The sequence below is a fragment of the Adelges cooleyi genome, unplaced genomic scaffold (genome assembly GCF_023614345.1).
Source record: "Adelges cooleyi isolate 19-005CV unplaced genomic scaffold, UGA_ACOO_1.1 ACOO_flye_CR_arks_rails_tigmint_CR_PRNA_1, whole genome shotgun sequence".
Classification (NCBI taxonomy): domain Eukaryota; kingdom Metazoa; phylum Arthropoda; class Insecta; order Hemiptera; family Adelgidae; genus Adelges; species Adelges cooleyi.
This window is the reverse complement of record NW_026095751.1, coordinates 656,181-671,436: the sequence shown is the minus strand read 5'-3', so window position 1 is coordinate 671,436 and position 15,256 is coordinate 656,181. Positions and strand designations below refer to the sequence as shown.

Genomic DNA, 15,256 nt, shown 5'->3' with positions numbered 1-15,256 from the left:
AAGGATTTATACGAGCAACAAAGTCGGTTTTGAAACGCGAACCGCAATTATTATGGTTTATCGAAGCTAAAAAAATCACTACAACAGCTATGAGTGCAATTTAATCAGTTGCTATTTCGTTAAATCATATCAGCAGGGTGATCCGTCTGGTGTAAGACACAAATTTAAATTTCAAAGATCAACGTTTTGAGTAAATAGTAAACGAGCTGTTGTTATTTACCTGCTCAAAAACAGCGACGAAAAATAAAAATCATTACCAAGTCATAGCAAACGAAAAGATTAATGAAAATTAAAAATTCAAACGCAAAAATGTTTTTTACAATTTTTTTCTACATATTTATGGAATAAAAAACGTAGGTTCCCACTAAAAAAAAAAAAATTTCATACTTAGTTTACGTTTGAGATAAAAAGATAGAAATGTTTCAAGTATTGAAAAGAAAATAATTCACAAAATATTTATATTTTTTGAGAAAATGAGTGTCTTACATCGAATGGATCACCCTGTATATATTTTTAAAAAATATACCTTTTTTGAGTATTTTTTTTTGTTAATAGTTAAAATTAATTTACAAACGGTAAAATGTTATTATCTATTGAGACGGGTAAAAAATAATAGAGCGTATCGTTTTCTCACCTTCATCGGGGGTAGACCGCCAGTTAGGACGAAGAACTTAATTTAGCTTCTTGGTCGGTTCAAGACGAATAGTGACATTTGGCTTTCACGACGATCATCACATTATCACCTGTAAACAAGATTGTTCGATAAGTATACATTTTTCAGCACGCACCTCAAAAACATTAAACACAAATAAATATCATTACAGCGATATTATGACCGGTTGGAGGTAAGTAACACTTTGTTGACAATTCACAAAAAAACACTAAAATTATTGCTCAAACGAGCAATAGCAAATAATTTTTCTACTTCATTTCTGAGACTTAAACGTTTGGAAATTAAGAGTAGAGGAGTTCGCCCTGGTTTGTGTGGAATAACACATTTGGAAGTTGTAAAAATAACTGATGAACGATTCCATGTCATTCAAGTGGCCAGTGAGAAGTGATTAGATTAGAATTTTTGAACGGCTTAGCTTTAACTAAACCCTGTGCTAGGTAGCTAAAACTAGGAGATATTAGTGTTAACATTATAGCTAAGAAAACGGTTCGATGTAAATCTGTGGACAATTGACTTCTTGATAGTATTCGTTTGTTAGTGATAAAGTTACTATTTAAATGTATATTACAAACATGTTGGAACAGATTTTTTCAGGGTAATCATTTCAACGTAAAACTCTCAGTATTCTTTGAAAATTATTTTAATTTTATAGTTTTTTTTTTTTTTTGCTGACATTCTAGCTAGTGTTGTTTTACAGTATTAAACAATACTAACATTTTATCGTCAATTTTTTAGATTTCATAACTTTATCAACATAAACATTGATTTTTTTCAAAAAGGAAAACCAATCTTATTCATTTGTTTACAATGAAAATTTCGCCCGTTTAATCTTGGACCGTATTGGCGATACACCGGGAAACACGCGGTCAACACACCTTGGCGAACAATGGAGAGTAAAAACGGATTTGGACGTCATTTATGAGAGGAAACATTATGAGAGAAAAATATAACAAGTATAATGAAAATATCATTTCGGCTATGTCGTCTCTCGAGATTAATCTTTTTATCGTTGTGTGTGTGTGATCGTTTTCGCGGCTTAGAGTATATGTGGAACACCGTGTAAAAAAAAAAAAAAACAACATTATAGACAGTGTGTAGCTCAGCAGAAAAGCGAAAGTCTGCGACGGCGGCCAAGCAAGTATCTTCGGATAACAATTCGGCTAGGTTGTTTTTTTTTTTTTTTGTTTAGCCCGAGGTGTGCGTATAATAATAATACTGATATTATAATATTGTACCCGAAAGAATATCAGGTCACCGACCGCCAATCGTTTATCAATACCGAACCTAACCGAAGAGGACGACCACGTCGAGTGTTTCCACCGGCAGCTGTCGAAGAATAGATGGGAACGCAAAAATGACAATGAAACTATTTGAAATTCACATGTTGGCCAAACTGCCAAAAAAGCGCACATGTGATAACGGCACAGATTGTACAACCACCTGACAGTGCGCACTGCATTCCTTGTTTCACTGCTGGAAAACGCAAGCAAATCAAAAGCCCTCCTCAACTCAGAGTAACCACCGGTAGGAAAAAAAAATTCACCGAATTTATAGATTGTTATCACGGCTACAAGAGTAGTCGATGACTACTAGCGCTCCTTGTGGACAAATCGTGGAACTTGTTATCTTTTACCGACCAACTTTGTTATTTTCGGTCGCGTTTGTGATAACAGCCAGTTTATCAGTGAAAGATCCACGATAATAAGTTCCACGATTTATCCACCAGGAGCGCTAGCAGTCACTCACTTAAATTATTATACAAAAACTCCTATGGCCGTTTTTTCATAGCTTGACATGCAACCAATCTAACTACAACCAGTCAAAGGGTCATTACCGGTATGGGCTAGGTCAGGAGGTTGGGTTATTATAAATCGTGATTTGATAACGTACAATGTTTAGTACAATAATTTCGTTTCTAGCATGTGGTCACACGAGTCGATGAGGATGGTTTTATCGGTTATTGTGATGTAATAGCTGATGTTAGATTATTGATAAGAGACATAATTCATATGTCCAGAATGAAAGTAATATGATCAACTACCAGAAAGCCCGAGACGTTTTCACAGTATTAATCTATTATGTTCTTAATACTAAGTATTGCTAGGTATAAAATATATCACATATAAGACCGTAAGACGACAGGTCACCGACCGCCAACCGTTTATTGGACAGTCACACCAACTGTTTGTTAAGGAGTTGCACAATTTTGACGTATAGAATATGTGTAATAGCATGTAAACATCACAGTGCGAGCTTTTAGCTAGTACAAACGGTTAATAAAATGCATTATTTATAATATTACAATAATAACAAAAGCCGTACAGCTGGGTGGGGGCATAGTGGGGACGGGGAGGTCACGGGTCTACAGGAGTAATTAAAACTGAAAGCGATGAAATGAAGAAAAGCAGGTACAAGTAGGTATACACAGTAGGTACAAACCAGTTCAGTCCAAACCAAGCACAGTAAGAAAGTATTAAACGTGAGTGAGTAGTAGTAGTAAGCGAGTAAGTAAGAAAGGTCCATTGTTCACAGATAAAAATACAAATATCGATAAAAGCGTTAACATTTTCTCCTCTCTCTTTGGGGTTTTCCGAAATTAAAAAAAAAGTTTGACTACAGATTTTTAGGGAAATTGTATATCGCATAAATCCATTCTAGATCTACTTTCCGTTTAAGTTTCAGATCTAAATCCTTAACACTTTGCTTGTATCATATTGCTATGAAAGGCGTTTGACTTTTTGGTAATGTTTTTCGGTAATGTCGATGGAAATCGTTTCTCAGAAGCACTTTCTTGTATAAGATCATTTTATTTCTTACTAATTTTTCATTTAGATGTTAAGACGAGGTTTCCATTTTCGACTATATTATTTATAGACGTGGTTTATGCGCAAAATAGCAATATGGAAAATCGCAAAAGTGATTTAAAAATAATATTTCAAATGCACATAAATATTCTTCTTTTATAATGCCAAGTGAGTTTCTCTCATTAAATGGGCGTTGTATTCATTGAAAATGATTAAGACTAAAGTCATTAAAAAACACAACAAAACAATATATATTATATCTTTTTATGGTATGCGCAGTTTCCAACGTACATAATATGTAATAAAGATTAATATTAATATTATTAAGATTCAATTTTTTAACTACTTATTTTTTTCTATTTTTTTTTTTTTTTGTCAAGGTTTCCGACAGGAGTAAAATTTTATTTCGTTATAAACTTTTATTATGGCGATACAAGAAAATATTTAAGTGAATTGTTTAGACCTTAACGTAAGCCGATAAGTTATATAAGCCATTAATTGTGCATAAGGTATACAATACATTACGCATATAATATACAATACAGTATTATTTTTCCTAACTGTATATTTTATAATAGGTACATAATATTATAGAAACTGAATACCACGAATAAATAGGTAGTCTTTACTTCTTTTTTTTTTTATAAAAACAACATGTAAAAGACCTTGTTATAAACAATTTATACAACAATCCATCGAACCCTTAAAAAAATAGGTCTAACTAAATAATATAATAAATATATAAATATTTTTTTTTCTTTCAAAACTTGATTGACCTCAATAATGTTTGTCGCATATAATAACAGTGATTTGTGCTCAAGATTGGTAAATAAAAAATAATATTTGACGACATTGTTTTAATGTTTTTTTTTTACAATAATAACTATTATTATGTAAGAACAGCTAGTTAGACTACGAGTGGACTAATGTTGAATTGTGCAAACAAGTTGATATACCGAAAATAATAATGAAAAAAAACTTATCCAAAACATTTTGGTTACATTGTTTTTTTTTGTTGATTTGAAGAAAAAACATTTTGGCCTTTATAACAAGAATTTCCCGATGTAATTTTCTATTATTTGACGTAAAATGCATATTAAAAATGGCTATTTAATGTGTTTAATGAAATATAACATTTTCATTATTATTAATATATTTTACTAAGCTGATAGGTACATATTGTGTGAATTGGATGAATGTGTCGAGTTCATACTTGAAACAGTGCTCGAAACAATGTGTTAAACGAGGTATGTATTTATTAATTCAAGACATTAAATTAAATTTATATTTACAACAGCAACCGCTAATTTGGTCTAGTTTAATAATTTGTTGTTGTTCTTTTGTTTTGGGAGAGGTTATATATTTATTTATCATTATAATAATTTTAATTGGAAAAACCCAAAATGATTGTAGAAATAATGATTGTTCTAGTGGTTTGTCCACGTCATCGTTCATCAAACACACTAAGTGTATGATTCATTAAATAAATGATTTCATGTGCTATAGATCAAGTTGAAGAGTATATCTGTCATACAACATGTAATATTTTATTATCTAATAATTATGATAATGCACTAAATATGAGTCAGGACGAAACAATAGATTCGGGAAACCGTTAAAACATTTTCTGATTATTGGACCACAATGATTTATCCCATGGTTTCACTATCATACTTATTTTGTATTAAGTAGAATCGTTAAGAAGTTACGAATAACAAAGATAAAGTTATGCTTTTGTGACACAAACAGGTGGGATAAGAGGAGAACGGAGGAGGTTGGGGGAAGGGATAGCAAAGTGATAAGGTTGGACAATTCATCTTTATCTATTCCTTCTCAATTGACTCATTGAAAAAAACCAATGTGGGGATAGTGATAAGCGATGACGGAATGGTGATAAGAGAAAATCGATAATTGATCCTGATCCAATGATTTTCCTTCGGGCGATACATATGAAATAAATAGGAATCAAACAATGCACCTTTTTGCTATAAAATGTTTCCCACAAAGAAAAGACATTGGGTGTTGATCGGCTTGTCCCTTATCAATTATCTCGTATCAACTGATTTTCTTATCAATTTTCCAGGAATTATTACTTTCCCATAATTACCAACTCCTCTCCACTTCATCCGCACTTGTGGATACTAAATTTTTAAGCCCAACACGCATTTAACTGTTATAATATTTTGCTAAATTATGTAACATACCCTAACACTTTCATTCGTTCAATCTATTTTCATAACTTCTCCTTGGTATGAATTCCATTCTTGATCTTCTATAAGACTCGAGCTCATCTATGTCCTCCTCTGTGGGTTTTTCCATCAACCATCCCTTCCAAGATTAGTCCAAGCAACCCTTTCCGTGTCTGAGAATATGGTCTACCTATTCATTTCGCTTTTTATACTTTTCCACAGTGATCTGCTTCTCTTTTGCATCCTTCTATAGCACCACATTTCATATTTTTTGTATAACTATTCAAACTATTTTACAAAATATATCATTTAACACTATTATCCACGCACCCGAGGGTTACAGCTTAATTTTATATTCCTATTCAACACTATACACCGGTTGAGTCAGGGCAAGCGCTTGCTCATCAGTATATCTCTATCTGAATTAGTATACATTTGGACACGCTGGATGCATCCCGTGGACGATAGATAACACTGGGATAATGTGATGAGTATATTTTTTATTTCCCTTTCTTCGACCTTCGCTAGAAAGAATTGTATAAATATATAAATTATTATCGCCATGTCCACGATAATTTAGGAGTAATTAATTCTCTCTCGTTATGTCCCGGGTTAGGACATCAGGCGTTATGTCATAATACCATGTGATGCGCGCGATGATAGTAATTTCCATTTGTATAATATAGTAAGTACCCACAATAAACATACCTATAGTACCTACGGATGATAGTGTATTGAACAATACATTGTCGTGACCTGCCTTCTGGCAATGGTGGCCACGACAGCTGATAGTTCATCATTAATTTTTTTTTATTTTACATTTATTATAGCTAAACATTACAAATCGGTGTGCGAAAACGCGGCATCTTTATTTGAATACAATGCGCAAATTATCATAATAGGAAATTATCTTTCGGTTAGGTAGGTTTTTTTTTTGCGACTTTATATGATGAGTGCATTTTCGCCACGAACAGATTCTCACGACCGAAACGAGGAGTTGAATTGTATTTTTGTTTTGTCGGTTGCGCAACATTTTCCATGATCGTTTTCGATACAAAACCCAAAAACGATTAGGCCGGAAAACCAACGACTAGGAAGTTTCACGGTGGTGAACAGTTATAGTTATAGTTTGATTTCTAACATTTCCTATTCCCAATCACGAGAAACCCCAGCAGAGATCCTTTTAGTTTCAATACTGTTTTGAACCGTTCACTACCGGATTGGCACAGGCGCAAATATGCCTTCCGAAGGTAAATCTTCCGACAAAAGCTATTTGATATGAATATGTCTTGTGGCCTTTGTGACACAAGACATCTGGTTTTCCTGTCAAGGGAAATATTGAATTTCAATATTTTTACCGGCTTAAGATGAACCAGAATCTAGCCATACCGTTCTCTTGGTTTCTTTTTTAACGCAACTTGATGAAAACAATAATTTCCTTGTTCGTTAAACGCACATCGTTTACAACACCATTAGATTAATTTTCCACCGCACGACCAAGGTCACGATTCAATTATATAATTATCATTACTATTTTGTACACGGACGCCGACAAATTGGAAATCTTTAAAAGATTCCGTTTTATACAATTTCCAACGCAGACAAACATGATAGAATATCATTATCAGCGTTCGATACGTTTAGGCGTCTTACAATAGTTAGCACGGTTAGATTAAAAAAGTGTACAATTTTCAGTGGTCAAGATGAATAAATTACTCCATAGTAGGAATTTGTCACCGCTAGAGTGCGCTCTAAAAAAAATTGCCAATCGTACTTGTTTCACATGACTGGCTGTCCTGAAAATGGTCCATTTTATGGAGTTAATCGGTTTGGCATCTCGAGTGGTGATTTTCCGTCGTGTTATTATTACGAAAATCATTAACATTAAATTAATATCGAATCACTCGTTGCTTTTTGCACCTATACAAAAGTATTCGGAATATCTCGACGTCGTGGACGATATTTCATGCACGTATGTGACTTTAACGAACAGTCAGCAGCAGTGGATACGTGCACACCTTTTATGTGAGTGTATAATGTATAAATATATATATATATATATATATATATATATTATACAATATACATGTTAATGAGTTTTGTTGTGCGCGTACCAATGTGAATTAATAGAGACCACCAAAATGGCGATCCAGTTCGAAGTAGGTTCGCAAACTGGGGCAACCGTATTTATCACTTAGATATTATTCCGACCGGGATAAGAAAATGGTGGACAAAATATAATTAATCTTACGAAACTAGGCTGACCGGACTGGCCGTCCGAAAGTTTACAATATTATAACGTCCCCCCCCCAAAAAATGTATACCGGGTTTTAACATAGTAGTGAAGATGCTCAATTACTGTGACAAGAGCTGTTATTGTTTATTGTCCCGTCGGCGGCAATATAATGAACGACGATAATCGTTAGAGAAAATCCGCAAGAGGGATAGAGATAATTTATTATAATCGGTTTGGTATAGTTTTCATTTTGTTTTTTTTTTGTTGTTTTTTACCATTTAAACGACCGAGACTGATCCGGTGGAAACCGCTGCTGGAATTCTGCTATGGCCGTTGACCATCGTTACCATCGTGTATCTTGACTATACTGAAAATAAAAGTAGGCTATGAAAACGAATTTTCTCACATCGTGTTCCGTGTGCATATTGACAATAATTTCAACAAGACCTAGATACGCCGCAGACCGGAGTGTACAATGTACATGCACAACACACGTTTGGTAATTTGCATTTAGAGGAGGGGCAGGCAAAAAATCGAAGATCCAGTAATTACCACACCGGCAGTCTACACCGAAATACATCAGCAGACCGTGGCAACTTAATAAGAATTAAACGTATCGCCTATTATAATATATATGTATAGCGAGCGAGCAACATGTAACTAGCCTACTTCATAGGCTGTATAATATACATAATTTCTAATGAAGGTTGGTCAAAAACATGTTGAATTCTAAAATATGGACCATAACTTACAAAAAAAAAAAAAACAACCACAAAAAATATGCACCTAAGTATTAATTGTTATCACGTTTTACTGAAATAAACTGTACAATTTAAATATAAATAGTTATTTTTAGGAAACACATACTTTCGAACGAAATCAAACTTATTTCGCATGAATATTTATGACTTGTGTCTGGATGAATGATAAGAGGTTATTGATAAGAGATGGTCGATAAGAGACGATTGATAAGAGACACCAGAAATCAACTAATCATACAAAATAGACACTTCGAGGAAAACATTGAAGAATTTCTTTATTTAAAAATAAATAACTCGACATATTATGCGCTAAAATATTTAGTAACTCTGTACGAAGAAAGAAAAATAAATAAATACGAATAGTTTTCAAAATAGAATTTACGACCCGAGATAGGAACGCGCCTGGCATTAATTTTTTTCTAAACGCGCATTGTTTTTTTTCTCGAGTTTTTATTGCGCAATTGTTGTTTGAAAACCGTCTGCATAAATTAAACACATCCATATTGCCTACACAAGAGTATAATAATAAATAATTCCAATTGCATATACAGCCACGGTCAGCCTATTATAGTGCATACCAGCACACACACACCTCAAGGTGTAAAATAATACATATACCGTGTCGTTTAAGTAGGCCTATACTCTTTCTGTTTTGTAGAATTGTTTAATTTTGTAGTTTTTTGTTTTTGGACACATTTTAGCCAATATCGTTTTCAGCATTAAACAGTAATATACAATAATTTCTATCTGTATTTTATTAATAAATATAAAGCCAACAAAATATAATTTATTATTTTTTTTTAATTAACAATACCAGTTTTGAACAGTTATTTTTTTAGGTTTTTAATGATTAAAATTGAGGACGGAAGGAAATGGTGTAAAGTGTAGTATTATTTTTAGGATCATTATAGGGTGATAATACAAACAAATTTGCAGAGATTGTAGATATAGGGAGGAGAGGAGAAGGAGAGGATATTTTTGAAATTCAATCAAGTATATGATTTGGTTGTAGCTAAGCCCATGCAAATTTCAATATCGCCTCATTCCAAGAAAACAAGTTAAACCGATCACTCTGTATAGGCACGTACATTATTTGCAGTAAGTCGTAGAACCGTTTTTATGTCTAAGGTAGAAATTAAAACTTACCGGTGCCATTTTTTTTTTTCCATAAAACACAACCGTTGCAAATGTGTGTCGCCGCGGTTGCTCGTAAACAAAATTCTGCTCGAAATTGCAATATTTTTTTATGCAATTTTTAACTGTTCACGCTAAACCGGTAGTCGGCCAATTAAAATAACAACTTGTCGAACGAGATTTCACTTGATTATTAAACGACATTCGCCCCAAACGTGTAACGCGCGGTTGAAATTAAAAAAATAATAGCCAATAAAAGAATAACAATAAAGATAGAAGGCGACGAATGCGATAATGTGAACGGGTAAACATAACACTAAAGATAGAAGGCGACCAATGCGATTTGCAAAACTGTGCAGACCTGACTTAAAGACAAATATCAAAGACAAGAAGGGGAAGGGTGTAAGAAGTAGGGGTGGATATTGCATCAAATCGTTTACTAGTAAAATGAAAAAAAGTTTATACAAAAATATTATCCGTTATGACGCGCAGACCTAACAGGAAGTATTTAAACGATTTGACAGTTTTGAATCTAGTAAATATTTTTATTATACCAAAGCGAAATTATGTTCACTCGTGTTTTGCATTTTTTTCTTTTGTTTTGTTTTTGTATTTTGAGTACATATTAACGCACGAACCGGTACAACTACTAACTGCAACGGTAAAATAAACTAGAAACTATACATACTATAAATTATAAAATTATTCAATTAGTCAAAAATTTTATTTTCCAATCGCTTTATAAAATATTGACGACGACGGTAGCTAAACATAATCTATACTGTTTGTGTGTCGGGTTGTAAAAAAAAAATAATAAATTTAACGACCAATTTCTGAGTCACTAAATGACTTTTCAGAAACCGTTTTAAGAAAACAGCTATCGATTTATTCCATTTTTAAAGAACTTTTTCGTTACTGCGCGCATTCACATTATTACAAGCATTTCAACTATTTTATATTTCTAGATTTTTAGAAGAAAAAAAAATATTATCCTTGAAAGACATGCATTGTATATGTCCTCTCTAAAACCACCCCTACTGCAGAAACATGTGTAACTCTAAGTCGACAATTTAAGAACAAATTTGTGGGTGTATTTGTTTGTTTACAAACATAAATTAAAATGTTCTAATTAAGATTCTTGAATAACGTCAAAACAGTAATAAGTAAATAAATTGTCCTATTTATGGTCTTTTCCATGCACACACATACTAATGTAGTGTGGCGTTCCGTTTTAATTTTTTTTTTTTTGTGTTACTGAATACTTAGATGTTTTAACAGCTAATACTAAGTACTTCAGTATACATGCTCTCACTAATGACTAATAATTTACAGCTAACTGCGCAGCGCAGTATTTATAAACGACATATTATTGTGACAAGAGTCGGCCAAAGTTGAATTAATTGACGAAAAAAACAAATCAAAAAACTTATTAACTAATTAAAATATTTTATTCGTATGAAATTATTTTCCGATTAATTAAAATGTAATAAACTAATTACCTATTTAGTATTTTTTTTTTTTTTTTTGAAAGTGCTTTTATTAAGACAGCCGTTTATCCTACTTAAAACAGTGAAATGTAAGACACGTTGAGAGACACTGATTTTTTCAATAAATAAACGCGTTGTACATTGTTCACTGAAAGACAAGAAAATAATTGTTTTCAGCTTAGTCTGTTGGTATTGTGTTGTTGAAATTCCAACGATAATGACGTGTGTTAACGTTATGCCTAAACATATTATTATTGTTTCGAAACGATTAGCAATTTATATTAATAGCTCATATTACTTACTTATGTACATAATAGTATTGTGTATCATCGCGAGGAGTATTACTCGTTGGGTCGTCAATCAAGTAAACACGTTTGTTTACCATAAACGAATAATTAATAAATAATGGAATTGACAACGCGGAACAGCTACGATGGAATTTTTATTCTACCTATTTAGATGAGACGCACAATAAAACACGATAATATCACTTACAATTTGTCGATTGTACACTTTGAGTGGAAATTGTAAAAGTAGTGTTTGACGATTTTTCCGTCTCTTATCAATTATGTCTTATCAGCTGATACTCTTATCAGGCCCCGGACACTGATAAAAATTAACACAGGGAAGACGTTTATCGCACGAAAACGCGGCGGCCATCTTCTTAAGGTAGCCTCAAGAAGATCACTATAACGTCACATCTACATACATTGTGTATAGATATATATGATACTAAATAGACTTTACAAAATGGCCGTCAATTTGTTTGTTTACATTGAAAGCGACCCTACTGCTTTTATCTATTCCGAGCTGTTATCAATAATCTCTTATCAGTTATCCCGGAATTATACGCCGTTTGAACGATTGAAATCTCGAGTCTACAAAATTGATATTATATTCTTTTGTCAGCATTGGCAACTTGGTATAATAATAATAATAATAATCGCTGTCGTCGGTAAAATCTATTAATCGCTGTATTGTGTTTGGGCACTGTGTAGAAAAGAAGGCCAGCCGTAGGTGGTCGGTCGCAGAGAAATCCTACAAATGCGATCACAATAGGCGGTATTAATTATGATTTTTTTTAATGGGTCCGCTTGCCCGCGTTTTTTATTGTTCCAAACGATAATGCAAATCTGTTGCGCTGATCGATGGCGGTTATCGTCGTTTCCATTCTAATTTTGCCCACAGTCAAACTAGACACTGAGTATATATTACGTTAACGATACGACAAAGATAACAATTCGAGTAAAACAAAAACAAAAAAAAACCGTAAGTATACTTTTGACCACGGTTTTTCGTCACAACTCATCGGCATGACTCGACTCGAGCCAATACACTACCTTGCCCGATTGTATTGTTAATAATTTGTCTACCATTGTTTAAATATTGTAAAATTAAAAATCACACAGCCAGAGTTGCGCGTTATATTCGAATAAAATGTTACCTGAACAATCATCCAGATAACGTGTTATTATTCAAGTGAAAATTATTCGGATAATTTTTTTATTCGAATAACTTCAAACGAATAAATTGAAAGTGCCTTTTGACGCCAACAGTAGGGCTAAAGACAGTCTGTTTAGTCAAAAGAAAAAAATACCGTTCAATGTATCTTGGTGATAAGATAAGATCAATGATAACAGTATCTTGAAATAAAAAAAACAATAACATTTTAAGATAAGAGGTAAAAACTTATTTCCCCATACAGTGTACCAATCGCTTGACAACGAGGACTTATTTTTCTTTTGTGTGGCCATACTGGTTTTATCCCTTCTGCTTATATTATTATGTAAGTATAATATATATATAGGTAATACTTAACAAAAATATAATTACAAATTTACTAATAATTCAAGTTGGAATTGTATGATCGTATAATTTTCTCGATTCGAACAAATTGTGAACAAATCGTTGGCGCATTGGTTTTATTTGAATATAAATATTTATTCGAGTAAAGAAATTGCACACAACACGTTTCGTTTCTTTCACTTTCAGTTCAGTTATTTATCTTTTTTTTTTTTGTGTGTGTTTTTACCGCAGAACAACCACTATCTTGTATCTTTTTTTTTTCCACCATAATATGATCCGCTGAATCGAAACCGTTTTAATTGTGTGGCAGAAACCCAGCTATTTAAAAAAAAAAAAACTATCAACAAAACCAATATCGTCTCGGCTACGCATCGAACCCAGAACGTGACACATACCGTGAATAACAGTACTGTAATGTAAAGTTCAGACAATATACGATAAATTATTTTACATTAATTAACCGCAAGTCAGTGCCCAAAACACGACACGAAGGCTATGGTCGATATTTCAAGGTTTTTAATTATTCAGAACGGTCGAAAACAAATCAATTTTCATTAAATATTTAACACCCAGTTGTCGCGACAACTAGAGAAACATTAGGTTTTGCTTTACAGTGCGATTGCGGCAGGCACTTGTATTGTTAACAACAAACTGGCAACCGGATGATTTAACTCCCAGACATGAAATTCATCAAATAATAATTAATAATAAAACGCTACTTAATTTTATCAGTAATAAATAAACTACTTATCTTTTATTTATAGTTATAAATAAAAAATGGAGTTGGAGTTAGAGATGGAGATGGGTTTGAGCTAATAAGGATGTATAAGGATATTAGGATATAGAAGGTTATTAGGATATATATAAGGATATAAATAAGAATATTAGGATATATATAATGATATATTTTCATTAGGTTTCCGGTTGTGTGCCAAAGTAAAGACATAAAAATGTAAAAAAAGCTACTTAATATCTGTTAATGAAGTGTTAAAACTGTGTGCAAATTCGATTCTCCAAAAGTTGCCGTTACTACTGAAAAAAAAATATATATCTTAAACTATCAGACCGTTATGTCACAGACTATATTATGAAATCAGTGCGACCGCAGATTCGTGTATAAAATTTCATAATAATAATTATCTAATCTGTAATGATATAGTCAGTTATCGTTGATGTTATAAAGGAGTTTAGGTCTTTTTAAAAAAAAACTTTTGTTTTTTGTTAATTTTTCTAATAAGTTGTTTTGTCTACTCGTCTACTTGGCTCGATGAAATCGTGTGCAACCATAGGAAATATTTTAATACCACTTGATTTACTTATCGCGGGAATAGGTGACATGTGTGGAGAGACTTATCTGTTTAGTAAAAAAATATATTACGTCACTTTTGATTTGTTTTTTTTTTTTTTTGACGTTCAGTGTGTTTTTAATATGATTTTGATTTTATTTGATTCACCGGTTAAACAACGTTGTACAATTACTATACTATATTATAATTTATAAGCTCTTGGATTATCTACTCGACAAAAGTAAACAAGACCGTATGCTCTAAACGTTGTCATGATACATTTATTACACACAAAAAAATGTCCGAGTAATTTATAATGTTCGGTAATGGTGATATGCGCAACATATTTTCAAACAGGATCGAACACTTCAGACTATTGGTGTGGAAAGTTTACAGAGGGCAACGGCACAAATAATAAAAAAAAAAAAATCCAATAAAATGTAGATCATTTATAAAACAACAAGCGAAGAATGACGAAATCATCCGTTGAGATATATATATATATATATATTTTTTTTTTTGATCTACATGCAAATAGGTAGGTACGTTTTATGAATTGCACAACGTTATTGCACCGTAGAACAACGTCACGGTGATTGCCCGTCTTGTTTCGAATCAGCACACATTCGATTAAATAATATTTAATTGTAACACATCCATCTGTAATGGCCACTGAACACAATTTTGCGAACAGCTGATATTGTTTTCTCCGTGATATTTAGTTGACATCGTGTTATCATCACCTAAACTGACATTTAGATATGTAACATGGTAGAGTAACGCAGCATTTTTTACTTTCCATGAAATTGGTACACAAAATAATGGCTGAACATTTTTCATTCTCGTTTTATATACATCCAGCTCAGCGGTAACACATTGG

At 32.6% G+C, this 15,256-nt stretch overlaps 1 protein-coding gene across 2 annotated transcripts in view; it reads right to left on the bottom strand.

Annotated features, from left to right (window-relative positions):
* Window positions 1-15,256, bottom strand: part of LOC126835196 (rho GTPase-activating protein conundrum-like) — a 47,659-nt gene that overhangs the window by 22,198 nt on the left and 10,205 nt on the right. Inside the window, exons 2-3 of one of the 2 annotated variants that reach the window (XM_050567594.1) lie at window positions 8,178-8,269; window positions 635-743 (exon numbers count right to left, since the gene is read on the bottom strand). In XM_050567594.1, the coding sequence (XP_050423551.1) occupies window positions 635-640 (6 nt within the window). In that variant the 5' untranslated portion in view covers window positions 641-743; window positions 8,178-8,269. The remainder of the gene's footprint in view (window positions 1-634; window positions 744-8,177; window positions 8,270-15,256) is intronic. The other variant, XM_050567583.1, reaches the window with a different exon arrangement.